The sequence below is a fragment of the Ambystoma mexicanum genome, chromosome 7q, assembly GCF_040938575.1.
Source record: "Ambystoma mexicanum isolate Mex_15411 chromosome 7q, UKY_AmexF1_1, whole genome shotgun sequence".
NCBI lineage: Eukaryota > Metazoa > Chordata > Amphibia > Caudata > Ambystomatidae > Ambystoma > Ambystoma mexicanum.
In genome coordinates this window covers 537,029,115-537,049,733 of record NC_090941.1, presented here as the reverse complement: position 1 = coordinate 537,049,733, position 20,619 = coordinate 537,029,115, and the positions used below count along the sequence as shown (strand labels likewise).

The 20,619-nt window shown below is 44.1% G+C and overlaps 1 protein-coding gene across 2 annotated transcripts in view; it reads right to left on the bottom strand.

Moving 5' to 3' along the window:
• NUFIP1 (nuclear FMR1 interacting protein 1) overlaps positions 1–20,619 on the bottom strand; it is a 546,199-nt gene that overhangs the window by 123,379 nt on the left and 402,201 nt on the right. For both annotated transcript variants that reach the window (XM_069640255.1, XM_069640256.1), the window contains one exon: positions 9,170–9,292. In XM_069640255.1, coding sequence (XP_069496356.1) covers positions 9,170–9,292 — 123 coding nt within the window. The remainder of the gene's footprint in view (positions 1–9,169; positions 9,293–20,619) is intronic.

Here is a 20,619-nt window from a genome sequence, read left to right as displayed (position 1 = left end):
TACCCCAGTGCGTTCATGGAACTTTTTGTAAGGCATTCTTTTGGAGCATGCTTTCTACCTTGTGATGCAACTAGGTTTGGTAAGGTGATTTCTGGTTCTTTGGTGGAATATTTGGGGGGTTCCTGTTGAACTCTGGCATGCCCATCATATGATGTCCAATACCAATTTGTCTGTAGTTATCTTCTGCCAGTGTGAAAGATTATTTATGATCATGCCCCCAAGCTTCTGTTGCGTGCTGCACTGTTTTTCCAGGGAGTCACATTCATTGCTTATTGGGTCTGCCTCTTTGGTGCAATAGTTTCTGCACTTCAAAGCCGTTCTGAAGTCCTTAGATCTTTGATCATTCTGGTAATTCTTCCCGAATCCCTGCATATAGTAGGATTAGCCCTGGCAAGACTTATCCCTTTTGTATTAGCGGATGATCGGCCTGTGGCTCGAAGAAAGGGGCAAAAGTACTTTCTTGCATGTAATGGTGTCTGTGACCTCGCTGTGTCTGCATCATACTTTATGGACTCATCTATTTTTTGCCCAAACTACTGCTCACCTTTCAACGGCATGTCTTGTACTTTTAAATTGCACCTATGGGCAAAAATGTGTCATCCCTGCCTTCCAAGAACAGCCCCATTATTTATTTGTTTGAAGCCTGTTTCCACTATGTTAATGTTATGATTGGGTGTTTATCCTTCTTGCAGTATCCCTAGGGATTTTTTTCTCTTTTCCTCTGGCAAATGCTCCAGTATGAGTGCCATTTTATGCCACATCTCCTTATCATATCTAGCCATTATGGCTTGTGCATGTGCCGCCTTCACTGTGGCGGCTCCTATGGCTAGAATCTTTTGCTAAAGGCATCCCTTCCTTCATTATTCGGCGGGACAGAGCAGTTTGTAGAATGTGAGTTGACCTCACTCGCCGGCCAATACTGAAACTACTGACTCGGTGTGCGTTGTGGCATTTTGGTGTCAAATCTGGTGCCCTATACTTCTTTTCGAGTTGTCCTTTCAGTGCCGGCTCCGAAAATGGGTGTTTTATGAACGTGGAGGACTTCCATCCACACATGATCTAAAATAGGGAGAAATCGACTGCCATTATGCAATTCTTTATATGGTTGAATAAGAAGCAGTCCTTTTCCTCCATTGGATTTAGGCCAAAGGATGTGCATGCCTTGGTCATCGTGGTGTGAAAGGCTCCAAACCTCATCTGGTGGCAAATGCCTCGGTGGGTCATCCGAGATGTATTCCTTGGGGGCGGAATCAGTATCCCAGTCATCTTGGTTCGAGAAAGATGCCGAATATGTGCCAACGTGTTTCCTCTGTCAGTTTGTGGTAATTCCCCTTCTTCCTGGTCTTTTAGGGCTAATCAGGGAGTGGATTAGCTCATTATACTGATGACTGAGTGACCTAGAACTTTGTCTCGGCTACCTGGATATTGGCCGGCCTGTGCCTTCAGCATTGAAAGGCTGTGGAGGGCCCCTAGAGACCTAGATCTGTGTCTTGGAGTTCTGGATATTGGCAGTCCTAATCGGCTGAGACTAGGTTCTGCAGTGAAGCTAGCACCTGTATTGTTAGCATTTGCGGGTGGATGCCTGGACCGGATATAGTTATCTGGGGTCTTGGAATTTGAGGCACCGATACCTGTGGCCACGTAGGCTCGTGTTGTGGTATCAGCATTGGAGGTATAGTCATTTGAGGAGCTGTAGGCCCTTGAGGTGTTGGCAGCATTGGTACCCAAGTCATCGTCTTTTGTAGCCTTATGGGAGGTTGTCTGATATAGTTTGTTATTTGGACAGACACTGAAGAGTCTGGAAAACATTGGTGAAAATCCTTGCTGTGCCTCAAACTCTAAGTCAATATGATGTTCCAGTATTTGATATGGCATCTCTTCTGAGAATATAATTGGAAAAACAGGTATACTTGGAGGTCTTTGTGGTGAGTGAAATTCCTCCTCTTCATGTTTTTTTGTCCCTGCAGATCTATTTGTTTTTTGTCGGTTCACTTATGCCACTGTAGTCTACATGATTTATTGCCCATTCGTTTACGCTGAGATTTTTGCGGGGGAATTTCCCCTCGCTGGGTTGGACTGCCTCTGCATCGCCAATGACCCTTTTGACGGGGACTTAGGCGGTGAGAACTTTGTTCTCTGATCCGACTAGTTACTGTATAGATGATTTTTCATATTTTTCTTGGATTGTTCTCCCGTTTGACGAGTTACAATGTCTTGTGAACAGTCAGTGCTTAAGTGACTTCAAAGACTATGCCTTTGTCAGAGTTGCTTGATAATGATCCCGATGCCATCATCGAACAGTGCTTTTCTGATATCGATGAAGACACTCCCGTCACTGGGTCCTTAGATTATCTCATTGATGCGCTTCTGAATACTGCTTCCTTCGACGGGTCTGACGTCGACACAATATGGTCCACGTAGACTGACTGCTAGGCAATTGGATGCTCTGAGATTTTGACATTGTCTTGGTAGAGAGACCACTCATCGGCGGGACACGGTGGTATTGGCGAGTTTCTTGACCTTTTGCCATGGGGCTATGTTTCCTCTTCTGCTCTGGTCTATGCAACCTTTCTTCAGACCCAGGTCTTTGCTCTAAATCCAGTGGTCGCCACACTTCTTGAGGACTGCCTCTGAGGGAGTATAATTTCCCATATGGAGTCAGCACACCAGGTGGCTGTGTCCGTCCTTCAGCATTTTGGGGCGCTATCCTTGACTTATCACAGTATTCAATAGTACAATTAAGGCATAAACTATAGATTCAGACTTCATGTTTATCCCCCTCAAACATTGCTCATACCAACGAAACCGAGTAGTTATAAATCTCTTAATGATACAAATTTTCTTTGCAGACAAATTAATTTGGAAAATAATTTCTCCTTTGAGATAGGACTCCTTCAAGCATGACGTGTGGTTAGAATCGCAATGTGGCCTCCAGGGGTTTAACTCACACCAACCAGTGGATAGGCTGTTGACCAAGCTTGTGCAGAAAGGCACAGATCTTGTTGTGGGCCTCAGATAAATCAGCCATACAGAAGCTCAAAAGAAATGGGGCCAAACCAAAGGGTGAAAAAGAAGGAGTGGATTATTGCAGGAGATCATGACCAATAAGAGCCTAAAACTGGGTTAACAAAGCGGTCTTCATAAAGAACTTTGATAGTTTTCAGAAATTCTGGATCTACACCCAACAGTTAAGTTTACTGGAATAGCAAGGTGTTTCCATGATGTCAAAAGCAGCAGTAAAGTCCTGAAATATCAGGTGAGTTTTTTTTTCCCCTGGATAGCACGCCTTTCTAGCCAACAGAGGGTCTCCCACAATTTGCACTGGTTGACAACATGGTCTAAAGCTCAGTTGGTGACTGGTATGATTCCCTTAAAAAATGATAATAAAAGCTTATAAAAACCAATTCTGGCAAAATAGTTAGCCTGGACATTTAGCAGAGCAATCAGCCGTTAACTATACAGGTTAACAATTCTAGTCTTCTTATGAATGTTGATCAGCGTACTTTGAGTCCAGGTCCAAGGGACCAACCTTACTTTATCATTCTCCTCACAAAACTGTGACCAAACATTTGCATCAGATTTCAGAAGGAGATTTCATAGCCCACCAGAGTGCTAGAAGCTTTCATTTTTGTATGTCCTCAATTTCCTTTGTTTGTTTATTTTATCCAAGGGTATCTGGGCGCATTACAGTTACACGGTTACATAGGCATTCTACACAGTACACAAGTCCGAATTTTACACATTTTGCACATGGAAGAAAGGAATGTACAGGTGTACACATGGAACAGGATATATACAGTCTAGGCAGTTGCGAAGGTTAAAATAAACAATACTATAGGCAGAGTGGTACCGGCAGGCCAGCTGCAGAAGGGTTAGCAGCAGTCGGCGATCAGAGGAGTGCATCATGCTAGGGGGTACATTTCTTAATGATATAGTGAGAAAAGCCATTTTTTCGTTTCTTTGCTAAAGTTGTAGTGTGAAGGCGCAGATCTTAAGGGTACAGGCAGGGAGTTCCAAAGCTGTGCAGCCAGTACTGGGAAGCTGCTTCCACCTGCTTCCTTTAGTTTGAAGTAAGGTACCTTAAGGTGGTTGGTGTGAATCAATCAGATAGGACGTTCAGAAGTGTGCTTGATGAATTTGTCCACCAAGTATTTTGAGGCCTGGTTGGAGAGGTATTTGAATGTTAAGTTGAGGGCTTTAAGACTAACACTGTCTTTAATGGCCATCCATTTAGAAGAGCATCTGGCATTAGAAATGTGCTGCATTCTAGGGAAGCTTATCGCAGTTATAAGGACGTTGTTTTTTAGCGTTTGTAGCTTGTTAATAGTCTGTTTGCTAGATCCTAGGTACAGTGCATTACAATAGTCAAGCTTGGACAGAATAAGAGCTCTGGCTAGTGTAATGCAGCTGTCAGTGGAAAGAAATGGTTTTCAAGCGTTGATCAGTTTGCAAGTGTAGCTAGTGGCTGATGCGGTAGCGTTCACTTGTATTTTCAGCTTCAGTGCTGAGTCTAGGTAGAAGCCTAGAGTTTTTATCACTTTGGATACATTAATAGTTAAGCCATCAACGGTGAAGGTCATGAATTGGTTACTCAGTTTGCCAAGTTTGGGTGGTGAGCCAATGAGCAGGCGATCCGTCTTCCCATCATTAAGGCATAGCCCAGGAGTGGCCACCCAGGCTTGAATGACAAGGTAGATTTTGTTGATCCTGGCTACGTCTGTTTTGTAGTCCCCGGTGATTGGATTGAGAATCTGGGCGTTGTCCGCATAATTAGTGTAGGAGACACCGAGATGGACAAGAGAGTCAAACAAGGGCTTCGTGAAGACGTAATACATGGTAGGTGAGACACACAAACCCTGTGGCACTCTGCAGGTTACAGGGACTCTGTCTGCGGAGTCTGTAGTGGAAAAAACTCTGAGCAGTTATCTATGAAAGATTTGATCCAAGCTGTGGCATCCTTGGAGAAGTGAGAAGATGATGACAAGTGATTGCAGAGGACCTGGTGGTCCACCAATTCCAAGGCTTCGGAGAGGTCCAAGAGTAGGAGGATGGCTAGTTCCCCCTTGTCCTTCAGTGCATCCATTTGGTTTTGTAGGTCAATGAGTGCCATTTCCATTCCGTGTTTTGGCCTAAATCCTGATTGTCGGAGTCCTAACAGGTTAAGTTCTACCCAAGACTGGATTTGGAGGTAGGCTGCCTCGTCTAAGATCTTTAGTAAAAAAGGGGACATTGTAATTGGCCTGTGGCTTTACAGTCTTAGTTGATTTCAACTTCCACACTTTATTTCACTGATGCCAATCCTAGACAATAGAGGGGCGCGATGTTCTTTCCAAACTATGCTAGATATCCAATTTTTAGTATTAAATTGAACAGGCCCACCACAGTTGACAATTAGCCTCCAAAAAAGAGAGTCATACTGAGATCCCATTATGGCCTGCATTTTAACCTATATAGAGTGTGCTTATTTGTGGTGAATAAGGCTGTTTTTGAGATAACTAGTTAATCTTCCTAATTGCTCTAAGCAGATCTTTGAGGTGAAGGGCATCCTTACCCAGAATTAACCAGGGTGTTCACTGCATTGCCCTTTTCAGAGATTGAATAAATGGCCCAAATCTCCAAACCAACCTCTGTGCACTTTTGCATGGCATTACCTTCGTGATAAGTTGGGTGGCAAGTCCCTTCAAATGATTCCTGAGGGCAACTGTTTAAGGATCACCCTGTCAAATTCTATTTAGTCTTATAATAAGAAAATACCCATACACAACAAGGAAATGGGGTAACAACATCAAATACAGCAACAAGTTCCCATTGGAATAGCAAATTAATTTCTTCTACAATTATTTAATTAATTTCTTCTACAATTAATGTCTACATTACAATGTGTTTGTAATGGATATCTACATAATTTGATTCTCCATACAAAAGGATGCATTCCATAACAGTTATTAATAGAGAAACAAACATTTATGAACGGACAGAATGTGTGTGCATGGAATCAGGTCAATGACATAGTAACAAAGACAAAATAACATACATTTTTACTAGCAAAGGAAACATCACAGTCATTGTTCACCATCAACCAGTAGGAGAAAGCAGTCATCTATTCAATCATACCAGTAACAAATATTTCATAAATAATGAAAAAGTGTGTAAAGACTGAGTTGTGATACTTACGTCATGGTACTTTTTGTGATGAATATGAAAGCAGCTATAGTAGCACAGTACAGTTAGATGTTTTTGTTCATCTGAAATTCTAAACTTCAGTAGTACAGGGCTAACGTATTTTTATGTTTAGCATTTTCCAGTTGATCACCTTCTTCAGGACCCATATTAAAGCTAAGTAGACACTGTATATGTAAAGCAGTTATAGATATGCTATTAAAGGTTTTGTAATAGAAAAAAATATGACAGCTGTTTGCCAAAAGAAAACCTCAATGGCTCATCAATTTCTCTGAAATGGTGCTACACTTTTGTAACTTGCCCTTACTAATAGACTATTTAACCCCAATTATTTCTTTAGTGCCTACCATATAGATGGAATATTACTGTTAGAAATATGTTTATGTGTAACAGACAATGGTATCTGATAAAACATGCATTATGTATGTAACCCATTGTGCATACCTCTTACTGGAGTTAATTTAGAAATATTTAAATTGCATATTCTAAAAACTCATTATGATGTATTTCATTGTATATGCGGACAGAACAAGAGAGAACTATACATATTTATCTTGTCTCTGAGCCACAAAAGGACATTATAGTATTAGGTTCATATATTGTTAAAGTCTTAACAGTATTCCTGTGCCGAGATTCCATGTGTACATCATACCACGGTACTCACTGGTGCCATATTGCAAAAACAGTCCGTTTTTTGCAGGTGTTAAAATCGCTGTGGGGCCATGTGATGATGTCACCATGTTTATGCACAGTTGAGGTACTTTTATTTGGAAACATGACAATGCACAATTGATTCCATATACCAGAAAGAAAAAGATTGATTAAAAAATGTTGAGTACCGATTGTGGAATACCCTTGTAGAAAACTAATATCACAATATATGCTATCTTCTAACAAATTAAATGTGCATTATATGTGTCTACATGAAAATGTATTATTGGTACCCTCGGAGGGAGAATGTCCACAGGATTAAATATAAGGGAATATACCCCCAGATTATATTATTTTACAATGTTCATTTAATACATGAATGCAATTATATTTCACTGTGGGAGCAGGAGTTGCTCATTTAATCCATGAATGTGTGCCATGTTTGTGTGCCTGCATCCTATGGATCCATTGGGCCTCCTTATATAGTAGGATATAGTAGGATGTGTTCTGTATTAATGCTCAATGTTGTACTAGCCACTATATACCATAGAATATTATCTGCCATGTGACTGTTACATTACGCTAGCAGGGATGTGAGAAAAACCCAAAAAGTTCAAAAGGTCCAAAGATTCTGGCCAGCAACCAATTTCTACTAGCTGGTGATGAGCCATTCTAATGCGACTTGCTGCATTGTCCACAATCTGGTCTGTTGGGCTCGTCAAAGATCCCATATGCTGCATGGGTACCTTCCAGGTACTAGCGGCAGGTGTGCTTGCACATAGAGGTTTCTTACATATTGGCAATGCTCAATCAAAAAACCTAATCAATAATAGAAACTGACTCTCCAGTGACTAGAGAAACTGTCCGGTAAATCACCAACAGTCCTGCCACGTTTTCTGATTTTCTTGCCTGACAGTGGATACCCAAGACTAATGGCTTTGGTTTGACAATGCACCATATTTCATTCATTAATTTATAAGTTTCACTTGTAGCCAAACTCAGAGCATGTTCGGGTATTGCTGCCCATAAGCCTTATAAATCATGCAGGTATGCCACATCCTATTTTTCAAAACAATTCCTCTCCTGGGTGAGATAAGGTAATGAGGAACATTCTGCCAGAAAGTTGAAGGGTATGACAAGTCTAAATGCATGGACACACCTGTATCAATAGTCGTTGATAGTTAAGGAAAACATTAACCTTGCGAGAAAGTCCCTTTTTTTGCGCAACCCCTCACCATTTTTCACAAATTCCTTCATCAGGCACAAGCCTTCAAAAGACACTTAATATGTTAGCCAGATCCTGTAATAAAATGAACATTGTGTATTCCAAAAATTACAACTAATAAGCTCATCATATGAATGATTTTTGAATCCTATGATATATGAAAGTTCTACATTTCAACAGTGCAACTTTGGTAAGTTTGGTTGCAAAGCACCTATAAACCACAGAATCCATTTCCACAAATCTATCTGAAGACAATTTTGATCATCCGTGGTTGTGAACTATGGATTTGTACATAGTGCTATTTTGCCATCCCATGGTGTTATTATAATAATGTTCGAGTGAGTCCCTCTTTGCATTGATAGACCCATAGAAGAAATCTGTTGCCCAAAAGGGGTAGTATTACCTACAATATCTCCCTGACACAGCAGACCAGTGTACATTTTTGTTGATCTCAAAACCCAACTTTTCGATGTGATCAATTTTAATTATAGATCATTTTGCCACTACAGTAAAACTGAATATTGGTACTAACAATGCTAAACTCTGATTGCACCAACATTTCTATAATTTGTCCCCCCTTGAAGTTGTGTGATGGAATAGAAAACGTCCAGCATGGCACCCACATTTGGAGGTGGGTCTGCTACTTCAAGTAATGTTTTATAAAAATCCAGGATTAGCCTCACACCCACATAGGGAGGAGATTAAATGGCCAATAATCATTTGTAAGACTGATTTCTTAGCGGACACCAACTCTTGGCTTAATGGTCAGGAGTCATCTCTCCATCTACCCTCAAAACTTTACTTGCGATAAGGAATGTCCACATACCTCTCACAGGTACTGTTATTAACTGAAACATCTAAACACTGCAGATCTTTCACAGACTAGGGGATCAGTTCATAATTCTGCACTCAGCGGCTGTTCCCATAGTTTTCTTAATTATTAGAACTTGATAACTTCCATTTTTGTGTTCTGCTGGACTGCGCAAGAACAAAGACAACGCAATCATCTGTGTTGCTCTTTTTTCGGGCTTTTGTTGTTCATAGGAGCATTTGGTATGGTTACTTTGACATTATTACTGAAGTATTTAAGAACTTGCGTAATTCAGGACTCACCCTCTGGTTCGCTCTCTGAAGTACTGCCATAGTTGGCTACGAGGGAGGCCAGACCCGAAGTGACTTGCTTTGGTATGACAATGAGCCCCATGTTCCCATTGACTTTTTCATCCTTGTCGGAGTCTATAAAAGGAAAAAGAAAGTTAGTGTACCCACAACTGTTACACACACGCACACACACACACACACACACACACACACACACACACACACGCACGCACGCACACACACGCACGCACGCAAAGAATGCAGAAGGACCTCAATGCTGCATAAAAACAGGACACCTTTAATAATTAATAACTTAAGGAAAACAATCATAGAACACTGTCCCATCTTTCAAGGCTAGTCAAAATCCTTCTTCAGATTTAGCTATAAGTCATTGCTTCCTAAATCGCATTTGAAAAAGGGAGCATGTTTTTTGACCTGTGCTCCCATTTAACCGATCAAATAGCTGGCCTTAGCGATGTACTGCTGAACATGTCACAGATCTGACTACTAGAAGGGTCTACTAAGCCCTTTCCACCCTTCAGATACCGACCGACAAAATGAGTACCATTGAGGTGTGTAAAAGTAACAGTATGCAACTAGAGACCATATAGTTTGGTCTCCAGTTGCCATAAAAAAGTCGTCATCCTCTTTTTTCTGCTTGTTGCAGTAGCCATAATCCTCATTACAGACTGACTACCCTACACACATTACGCAGCAGGGTAGTGGGTGCAGACTCTGTTGCCATTCAACCGTCACAGGCTGAGGGTCCTAGCCTAAAATCACATAGAAATCCCGATTAAAAAGCTGTGCTGTTTGCAGTATAAGGTAGCATGCAGTGCCATAGAGGCACAATTGTAATGTGAGCTATAATTTAAGCTGAAAGACTAGTAGGAGAAACAACAAGGTCAGTACTTAATCATCCATGCGAGGAAAGGAATTCATATTTAAATTTAGAATCTACATGGCTGAAAAAGCCCAAAGTGAAGCTGTAACCATGGTATTCGGTTATGCAGGAAAGGACACATTCATTAGGCTCTTTAGATAAAGCCTGCTTTTACTCAGATGAACAATATAAAGCAGCAAACAGAAATGTCTGTACATCCATCAAGATCCTTTTAGTGGTTGTGTGAAGCTATACCCCCAACTCGTAAAAACACTGCTCTCTGTTCTGCAGTTAGACCACCAAAACGGATTGGCAACAACAACATGTAGTGGGTGGTCATAGGTATACATGCACTTCTGTTTTACATGTAGATTCAAATACTCCGAACACTAAGCAAACAGAACGGAGGCTAGCACTGACAGAAAGGCTTGTTTTAAATAAAAAAGGAACAGTAGTCACCCATCGGAATTCAATTTCTGATATTGCCTTTCCCGCAACAGAGTCTGCAGGTCACAAGAGGTGTTATGGAATGACTAGCATCTATTGTGCAGTGAACAGCCATTAAGAAGAACAAGTTACTTACCAACTGGTAACGTTCTTTAGACTGGATGTTCCTCCAACGTATTCCACATCTTTGACATGTTATATCCACAGCTGTGTTACTTAGGAAATTTTTTCGGTAGAGGGTGTCTTGTCATGTGTCAATGGTGTCGGGTCGATGTCTTTTGAAGGCCTCCATCGAGGGTGACGTCACGGGATGTTATCAATAGGACGCACGGCGCCCGTAGCCTCAGTTTATGTTTTTTCCCCTCCATAACGTGCGACATGCTCGTACACGGTGTGCAGTCAATGTCGAAAAAATAATATTGAATTGCAAAAATGTCTAAACAATGTCGAGAAAAAAAATGTCGAATTTTTTATTTTTTCATTTACATGTTTTTTTTGGGTTCCGGGGGTAAAAAATGTTTTAAAAGGGGGATTCAGGGGGAACCCCCCATTTCAAACAAAAAACAACCCCTCAACTTTTTGTTTTAGACATTATGACTTTCAATATTATTTCATTCGACTTTATGACTATAAACCCTCGTACACAATGCCAGCTTGACTGCACATAACCTTGAGGGAACGCAAGCTGCAGTAGCATAGGAAATTCTCCAGAGCGCCAGGCTGGGTGGGCGATGTGAAATACGTTGAAGGAGCATCCAGTCGAAAGAACGTTCCGTGTTGGTAAGTAACTTGTTCTTCTAATAGATTGTGTCCTCCAACGTATTCCACATCTTTGACAGACTCCAAAGCAGTACCAGAAAATGGAGGGAAAAGAATTTATAATACCCAATCAGATGGCAGAATAAAGAAAAGCTTTACCAAAGGCCATATCTTGATCATGGAGCGTATCCATGGAGTAATGTTTGACAAAGGTGTGGATAGGAGCCCATGTCACTGCGTCACAAATATTCCCAATAGGAACTCCTTGCTGCAGGGCTGTGGAAGTAGCCACTCCCCTAGTGGAATGAGCTTGCAACCCTTCAGGAGGGTCCTTGCCCGCCAATCTAACATTTAGTAATGGTGAGGATAATCCACCTGGACAAGGTCTGTTTGGTAACAGCCTGGCCCAATCGGTGTCCAGCGTACCCCACAAAGAGTTGATCGTCCACTCTGACCCTGGACATCCTAGCAATATAAAATCTCAAAGCTCTCCTAGGGTCCAACCTATGGAGTCGTTCCTCTTCCTTACCAGGATGAGGAGGATAGAAAGCAGGAAGTACCGCTTTCTGGCTTAAATGAAACGCAGACACTACCTTAGGTAGAAAGGAAGGACGTACCTTCAGTACAACCCTATCCTTGTGGAACACAGTAAAGGGCGGCTTAGATGAAAGTGCCTGCAATTCACTCACTCTGCGAGCGGATGTAACCGCAACCAAGAAAACCGTCTTGAAAGACAACAGTCTCAAAGGACAAGAGTGCAAAGGTTCAAATAGAGCACCCATCAGAAGTTTCAAGACCAAATTCAGATCCCAAACCGGCACCTGAAACGGGGACGGCGGGAACACATTAGTGAGGCCTTTTAGAAATTGTGAAATCAAAGGAATCTTAAAATAAGAACATTCTTCAGACGAGCGCTTGAAGATACAGTGCCGCCAGGTAACCTTTAATGGTACCTACTTGAAAGCCCCTGTGGGCCAAAGAAAGCAAGAAGGAAAGCACCATGGGAATGGAACACTGAAAAGGATGGACATCTTGTCCTCTGCACCAGTCGCAAAACTTACGCCAATGGTACAGGGATTTGCTTGCCGGCCACCATGCATGAAGGTTGAGAGTCTTGACCTGTGGATGGAGAACCCCCCCCCCCCACCCGTTCTCTCGCACGAGAGAGAAGATCCTCTCGGTAGGGAGGACTTAACACTTGAGGAATGACGGGGACCGGAGGAAACACGTACAGCAGTGGGAATGACCAATCCACCGCAAACGCGTCTCCTAAGGCTCCTTTCGGAGGAAATTCCCTTGAGCAGAATCTCTCGAACTTCCAGTTGGCACTGGTCGCAAAGAGATCCACTTGTGGGGTTCCCCAAAGGGCGAAGATCTCCAGAAGGACTTCCTGAGCGAACTGCCACTCGTGAGTGACCATGCTCTGCCTGCTCAGTGTGTCCACCGCTACATTATCTTCTCCGGCCAGATGTACTGCCGAGAGTGATATTCCCTGCTGTATTGCCCAGAACCAGAGCTGCATCACCTCTCTGCACAACGTGATCCTACTCCCCACCCCCTTTTTTGTTGAGGTAATGCATGGCCACTGTGTTGTCCGTCATGATCAAGACACTCATCCCCCTCACAGACAGCAGAAAAGCCTTCAGGGCAAGTCCGATAGCCCTCAGCTCTAATAGGTTGATGTGGAGTTTGGACTCAGACCAACGACCGCTGGCGGTCAGATCGTCGGCATGAGCTCCCCATCCTGTGAGGGAAGTGTCCGTCACTACTGTCACCTCTGGCCACGGTTCCCCCTTCATCAGGTTCCCATCGTTGACCCACCACAGAAGATCCTGCGAGACAGAGTGGAATCTGAATGGGATCTCTTGTCTGAGAATTGTGACCACTGCATCTTGAGGACCCATTGCAGGGATCTCATCTGCAGCCTGGCCTCTGGCACCAGAAAAATGCAGGATGCCATGAGGCCGAGCAACCTTAAGAATTCGAAAGCCGGGAGACGCTGGGCAGTTTGAAATTTGTCCACCATCAATGTGATGAGCCCTCACCTTGGGAGGCGAGCACTCCCCCAAGGACATGTCCAACACAGCCCCGATGTACTGGAGCTGTTGGGAAGGTGTCAGATGCGACTTCTTGAAATTTAGGGAGAAGCCCAGGTTGTGGAGGGAGTGGCAGGTGAGACTGAGATGATCCATCGCTTGCTCGGGAGAATGCGCACGGATCAGCCAGTCGTCCAGGTAGGGGTAGACGTGAATCCCCCCTTGCCGAGATACGCAGCCACCACCACCATTAGCTTGGTGAAGACCCTCGGGCGGAGGTCGATCCGAATGCCAGGACCCGAAACTGAAAGTGCGAGCTGCCAGCCGCAACCTCAGGTCGTGCTTTGGATGAATCGGCACATGAAAGTAAGCATCTTGTAGGTCCAGCGACATCAACCAATCCTGAAGTCGAAGGGCCTGGAGGACCTGAGAAAGAGTGACCATCTTGAACTTGTCCTTCCTGAGGAGTTTGTTCAACCACTGCAGGTCCAAGATGGGTCTCAATCCCCCGTCTTTCTTTGGAATCAAAAAATATGGGCAATACCATTCCTTGTTCCTCTCCGCTACAGGCACCAGTTCTATAGCGCCTTTCTCCAGCCGGGTCAAGATTTCCTGCACATGGAGCGGATCCGGTAGCTTCAAAAAGACAGTCCCCGGTGGATTGTCGTGAGGCCGCTTTAGGAAGGGAAGGCAGTAGCCGTGGGCTATTGTATCCAGAACTCACGCATCCAAAGTAATAGCTCGCCATTCTTCGAGATGCTAAGACAGTCTGCCCCCAACCGGTGAACAATGGAACATGGACTCAGTTGTTTTGGAGCGGCTGCGGCAGCGCCTGAAGGCAAAGAGGCAGCTGCTTGAGCGCCATTGGCACCTCTATTTACCCGACCACTACGAGTACTTTTACGTTGACCCCTTTGACTGGCGGCTCCTCGCGTCCTACCAAAAGAGGAGTAGTAACGAAAGGGACCTCCCCTCCACTGCTGTCCCTTAGGACGAAAAGGCGGAGGTTGATCCACAACTGCGCTCAAAGATTTAGCCGCATATTTTGAGGTCTGCAACCCCTCAAGGCTCTCCTCAGCCTTGCTGGCAAACAAATGCGCGCCATCAAAGGGCATATTTAGAAGACGGGCTTGTACATCCGGAGCAAAACCAGACTTCCGCAACCACACAAATCTGCGTATAACGGTGCTCGCAGCCATGGATTGCTAACAATGTCGGCTGTGTCCAATCCCGACTGAAGGGATTCACACATGGCATCCTTGCCATCTTGCACAAGAGCAAGGAACCCATCCCTTCCTTCCCCCTCGGGAATATGCTCAGCCGCTAGAGAAACAATTCCACAGCGTGTGTGAAAATCTTGCTAAGACACAAGTGGAGTTGGCCAACTTCAGTGCCATACTCCCCGCAGAAAACACCTTGCGTGCCCAACCATCAAAGAGTTTGTCATCCCTATCAGGAGGGATGGTTGGGTACGCCGCCTGCCTCAAGGTGGCCATAGCCGCCTGAACCACCAAACTCTCAGGAGTGGGGTGAGATGATGGGTAGCTGCGGTCGCTACTGGAAGGGCAGTATTTTGTAGTTAACTTGTTAAACGCCGGAAGAGATTCTGGTGTCTGCCAAGCAGCCGCCACCCTTTTCTGCAACGTCAAATGAAAAGGTAACACTGGGTCAGAGGACGGACCTTGATCCAAAATATCTGTTAAGTCATCCTGAACGAATGTGTCCGGAAGACTAGACCAACCAAGATACTCAGTGACCCTAGCCATCAGTCTCCTATAAGATGATTCAGCATGAGCCCCAGGCTCAGGCCTACCAAACTGCATCACAGGAGAAGTGTCCAAGCCACTGGCATCATGAAGAGATCGGTGTAACTCTTCCAACTGACTGTCCCTGGAAAAGTCAGGAGCAACATCAGGTTTAACAGGGTCGAATTCCAAATCTGACCTCTCCTCATCCTCATAGATATCATCCATAGGAAGAAAGAACTCCTGCCTCGGGACAGAAGAGGGTCTGAAATCCTTAACAGGCCTCACAGACTTGGAAGTAGCCTTCCTTGGAGGATCCACAGGACTAGGGACCTCCATCGGCAAATTCCGGCCAAAAGACCCCAAAGGCGTCGAGGGGACCGACGGCTTCAGCGTTGACAACGGCGCCAAGGGCTGGTGTGAAGGCAAAGCTTCGACATACGTATCCGACGGACATGGCACTGATGCCGACCTCGAGCCCTTACCAGATTTCAGCGGTTTCACCGGGGACGAAGCCCGAGACCTGGAAGCAGCACGTCTCTGGTGATCAACCTGAACCTTGTCCGAACGGGACCTTGAAGGTTCCCAATGACTATCGCGCCGAGGACCCGAACCCGAAGGCGCACGAGCCACAGACCGAGACCGATCCCTGCCGACTTCTTCTGAAGGCGCGGACCGAACTGTGCCCTGGGATTGAAAAATCGCCATCATCTGCTCCCTGAAGGCTGCCCATTCCTCCGGAGTTGAGGACTTAGTGGGACAAGCCACTTTCCTCATGGCGCCATCCACTGAGTAGGACAGGTAAGGCGACAGGTGACGCCGCTTCCGGGAATGCCGAGACAAGGACGAATGGCGGGAACCATTCCGGGACCGAGATCCCCGGAACTCCTTCCAACTAGGAGAGTCGCCCCTCGAATTGTCAGTGGACATCCGCTTAGCAGATTTAAGTGACTTACTGGGTTTATAACCCCTACCTACCTGTAACTTCCCCTTACGCTCCCGCAAGGCCTTAGCAGTCATCGACTGGCATTTCGAACAGTAGTTTGTGTCATGACTCTCGCCCAGATACCACAAACAAATGCGGTGCGGGTCCGTAATCGACATCTTAGACTTGCAGTCCCGGCAAGTCTTAAAGCCAGACCGCGGAGTCAGATGGGTCGAAGAAGAAGACATTCACAAGGAATACACAAGGCGCGCCGAGTTTTCGAAGCAAACAAGTTTGCGGAAAAAACAGAACCAAGGCTACGGCGCTGTGCGTCCTATTTATAACATCATGTGACGTCCCCCTCGACGGAGGCCTTCGAGGGACATCGACCCGACGCCAGAGATGCAGGACGTCCTCTGCCAAAAAAATGCGCGAAGTAACACAGCTGTGGATATTACATGTCAAAGATGTGGAATACGTTGGAGGACACAATCCATTCGAATCCACGGTACCTAAAAACCAGAAGAGCTACAAGAAAACAAACGTATATGCTCAACATAAAACGAATAATGTCCTTCATGGCTGAACAGTGTATAGCCTTATTACATTTAAAACATAATTTGGCTAGGGCACCACTACATTCATATTAAGTTTTTTTGAGACATTTGTATTGTTTTGGTTTTGCCAACGGGACAAAACTACTGTCACCATTGCCCCCCTGGGGGTGTGCCAACCATGGATGTAAATTGTGCCTGCCTTCACCAGTGAGGCTCCTAGGCGAGAATTCGGTTGGACAGCAGCCACGATTTTGCAGCCAAATAAGAGGCCTACTCATTCCCCATATCGACCTGGAGACCAGTTTTAAAGAAACAGCATTTTTCATCAACTGAGTAGGTGTAAACCCTACCCAAGACTGCGTGATCTGCTCTTTGTTTCCTCCGCTGATTGCTTGCAGATCACCTACTGCCAAATTGCATGCCCTACATCCACTACCTTGTATTTCGAATTCCCTCACCATGTCCTTCCCACTAGGATTTGTAAAGCGCTCTGTTGCTTCTCAAAGCTAGGTCCGCACTCAGATACCCAAATAATAATATTCATTTGACACAAAGATATGAGGAGCCAGATATTAAAATGACAGGCATTTGTATATCAGCATAGTCTTATACTGACAAGCCAAACGCTCAATGTTGGCAGATCACAACCAGCTAATGTGTATTAAATAAAAACTTGCCCAACCAGTCTGTCCCCATGTACGTTAAGTAAATTCTGATCTAAATGGGTGCAAAGACAACGCTGGTCATAGATGCAGGATTCACACCATTTCAATGTTGTACCTTGTATGCCAATGGTGGCTTAACGTTTAATTAAACCACCTTATTAAGGCAGAAAACGACCAGGCCATGTACTATTTAAAAGGACAACTTGACCCAGGCAGAGCTAAGACAAGAATGGACACCATTATGCTCTCAGATCAGAATTGTGCTTAAAGGGAAATAAGCATATTATTAAGTTCCATAAAATGCAAACACATTTTGTTTTTTAAGTGCTTTTAGTTTTACATATAAACTTGTACACTATTAAAACAATATGAAGACAATAAATAGTACATTCAATGACCAATAAAGTCAACTATAATTCACATTTTATTCATTACCGACACCTAACAGTTTCATCAAATCAGTTTGGTCAGATGCCCGAGGGATGACACCATTGCTTAGAGAAAAATGTATTCATGCCAACAACGGTCCAGCCACATATGACTGATGCAAGCATGTTAAAACGGCTACGATTGCAGAAAGCCAAGCCGGGGGCTGCACACTTACTGGAGCTGACGAGCAGAAAGCCATTCTTGAAGCAGAAGTCAATGGCCTATTTACACAAATAAGTGTATTTCTTATTTAGAACATCTAGTTTTAAATCATTATCTAAGCTAAAGTGGCATGTATATGGTGCCAACATGAACAGATGTGCAATCTCCACAGCCTATTCCAACTTGATGAATTCCTTTGCTGGGGGTAACCCTGACCCTCACATTCGGTTCAATGTCATCCGATTGTATTATTGTTTTTTTTAATAATGCGCCAGATCACCACCATAGTCATATCAAAGCATGTAAACGTTGTCCTAGCCTAAGTGCACGATTGGTAAAACGTCCTTCAAGCATTTTAAATTCTGCTGTTCATGAAATGAAAGACTGTATGTACAAGGTTATTTGTTGAAATCCAATTCAGAAACAGGAGCCACATGACGAACAAATAGGAGAGAGCGATTGAGTGGCAAGGAGAAAAATGGGAGCTGTCTGCAGAGGTCAGTGGCAGGAAGGGTTCAATGCTGTGCCTTTTTATGACTTGCTATGTCTTTCAAATCTTTCTTTGGGTATTTTATGCGTTGTCATATCCTGACTAGCCAAATGTGGCTTCTTGACATTTTGTGTCCTTCACTAACCTACTCACCAGTCTACTTTCCACCGTACGGTACACACATCGGTCAGCCACCGTGACACTGCATATTGACAATAGCTAAAAACCATCCTACCCTGCACACATCAACAGCAAAAAAAAAAACTCTACACCTTTAACAAAACCTGTCACAATCAAAACATACATTGGGAAAAGCAAATTTGAGCAAAAGGAGAATGGGACACATAAAAATAACCAAATAGTCACAAGACAAGTCAAACATACATAGACACAATTAGATAGACTTTATTGACTTGACTTTATTGTAGATTTATGATGTTACTTACATTAAGCGACACATTGCTTTATGGATATATGCTTATTTCCGTTTCCTTTTTTTCAATTTATGTTTGGATTATTTACATATTTCTGTGGTATTTTATGTTAATAGCGTGTTCTACCCAACTTTGTACTTTCTTTTGGCACACATTAGGAATAGTTATTTCGTGTGATAGGTCAGCTGCTACTTGAATACTATAGTACATTAAACCAGCGGCAGTTCAAATAGTTGGTCTACACCCCAGGGTATTATTTTTTACCAAATTAGCATCACTTGCTTCCTCGACTGGCAGGCTAACAAATAATAGTTTCATGGAGAGATGCTGGGTTTAAATATAAAATGTTCAGCAAGGGGGAAAACAAACAACGTGTTAAGTTCTAGATGGACCTGAATTCAGTAATAAATAACTCGAGGTATTTCTAGAATCATGGTGTTTCACTGAAAACATCCCTATACTATATTGTGCCATTGGTGTGCCAAACTGAATACGTCTTTTATAAAAATATGTTTTCTGAGGGTATGGAAGATGCATCCGGCTCCACTGTGTGCTATAAAATGAAGAGTGAAAACATGGATGGCCAGCAGTTTGTTCAGATGGACTCCTCTAGATCGCCAATGCTACCCATCAACTGTAGAGTTCCGCAGGGTTCCATCCTCTCCCCAGTGATCTTCAATCTATACATGGGAGCTCTCCTAGCCACACACAACATCCGTCAACATGCCGACACACAGCTATACCTCAGGATTGACTCCATCAAGGACATGCATAGGCTCAAAACCTGCCTCTTGCTGATCCAGTCTTGGATGTCCATTGCATACTTGAAGCTCAACCCCCTCCAAGACAGAATTCCTACTCCTCACCAACAACACCCAGAAATACAGACCTGGCTACCAACCATGAACTCTGAGGGCTTCCTCCTGCCCAAAGTCCATTAGGTTCCACATCGCCAAACACCTCTCCTTCAAGACAAACATAGCTAAGAAAACTCTCTCACGTCTGCGGAAAGTCAAGCGATTCCACTCGCTAGAGAGCTTCAGATCCACTGTTCAAGCACTGGTCCTATCCCAACTGGATGGGGCAATGCACTCCTCAAGGTCCTCCCATTGTCCTCCCTTGTGCCCCTGAGAAGTGTCCTACATGCGGCCGCCTCATCATCATCATCATCAAGGGTATACGCAAATACGACCACATCATACCGGCCCTCATTGACCTTCACTTGTTCCCACTGCATGTACGAATCACATTCAAGCATTGCTGCATAATCTATAAGACAGTCGCCCTCAAGTTACCCAGCTATCGCTGGCGAACAGTACACCAACAGAAGCCAGGGCACGTGCAGATTCAAAATCTGCCGCTGCAAAAATGAAGAGACAAGAAAACAAGCATTCTCTGCCTATGCCCCAAGACTATGCAACCTCCTCCCAGTCGGCATCAGACTCGCCCCCATGCTCCTACAATTCAGAAAAGAACTCAAGACCCACCTCTTCAAGTTTCTCCTCCTCAGCACCTAGGCCACATGACTCACTAGGCGCCACCTGACTCACTAGAAACCGCCCGCCCTCTCCTCCCTGCCACCCAGTACAGTTGTACCCCCCTCTGCATCCTACCCCCCGCTGTATATCTGTTCTGTTACCTCTGAAAAGCACTGTTATGCATCTGTACTGTTATATACATCTGTAAAGTGCTCTCTTGCCTCTCGGAGCTAGGTCAGTGCTCAATAAATACCATAATAATAATAATAATGATGATGATCTGGGGCGTTGGATGACAATTAACCTGATGTTAATTATCTGGCTATACTGGGAAAGTAGTAAGACCAAGCCATTGGCCTTTGTCATATTCCTGAAGATATTTTTATGGCACATCTCCAGATCTCAGGCGCCTATTCCAGCAAGTGCTGTTAATGCCATGGTTTTGTATACAA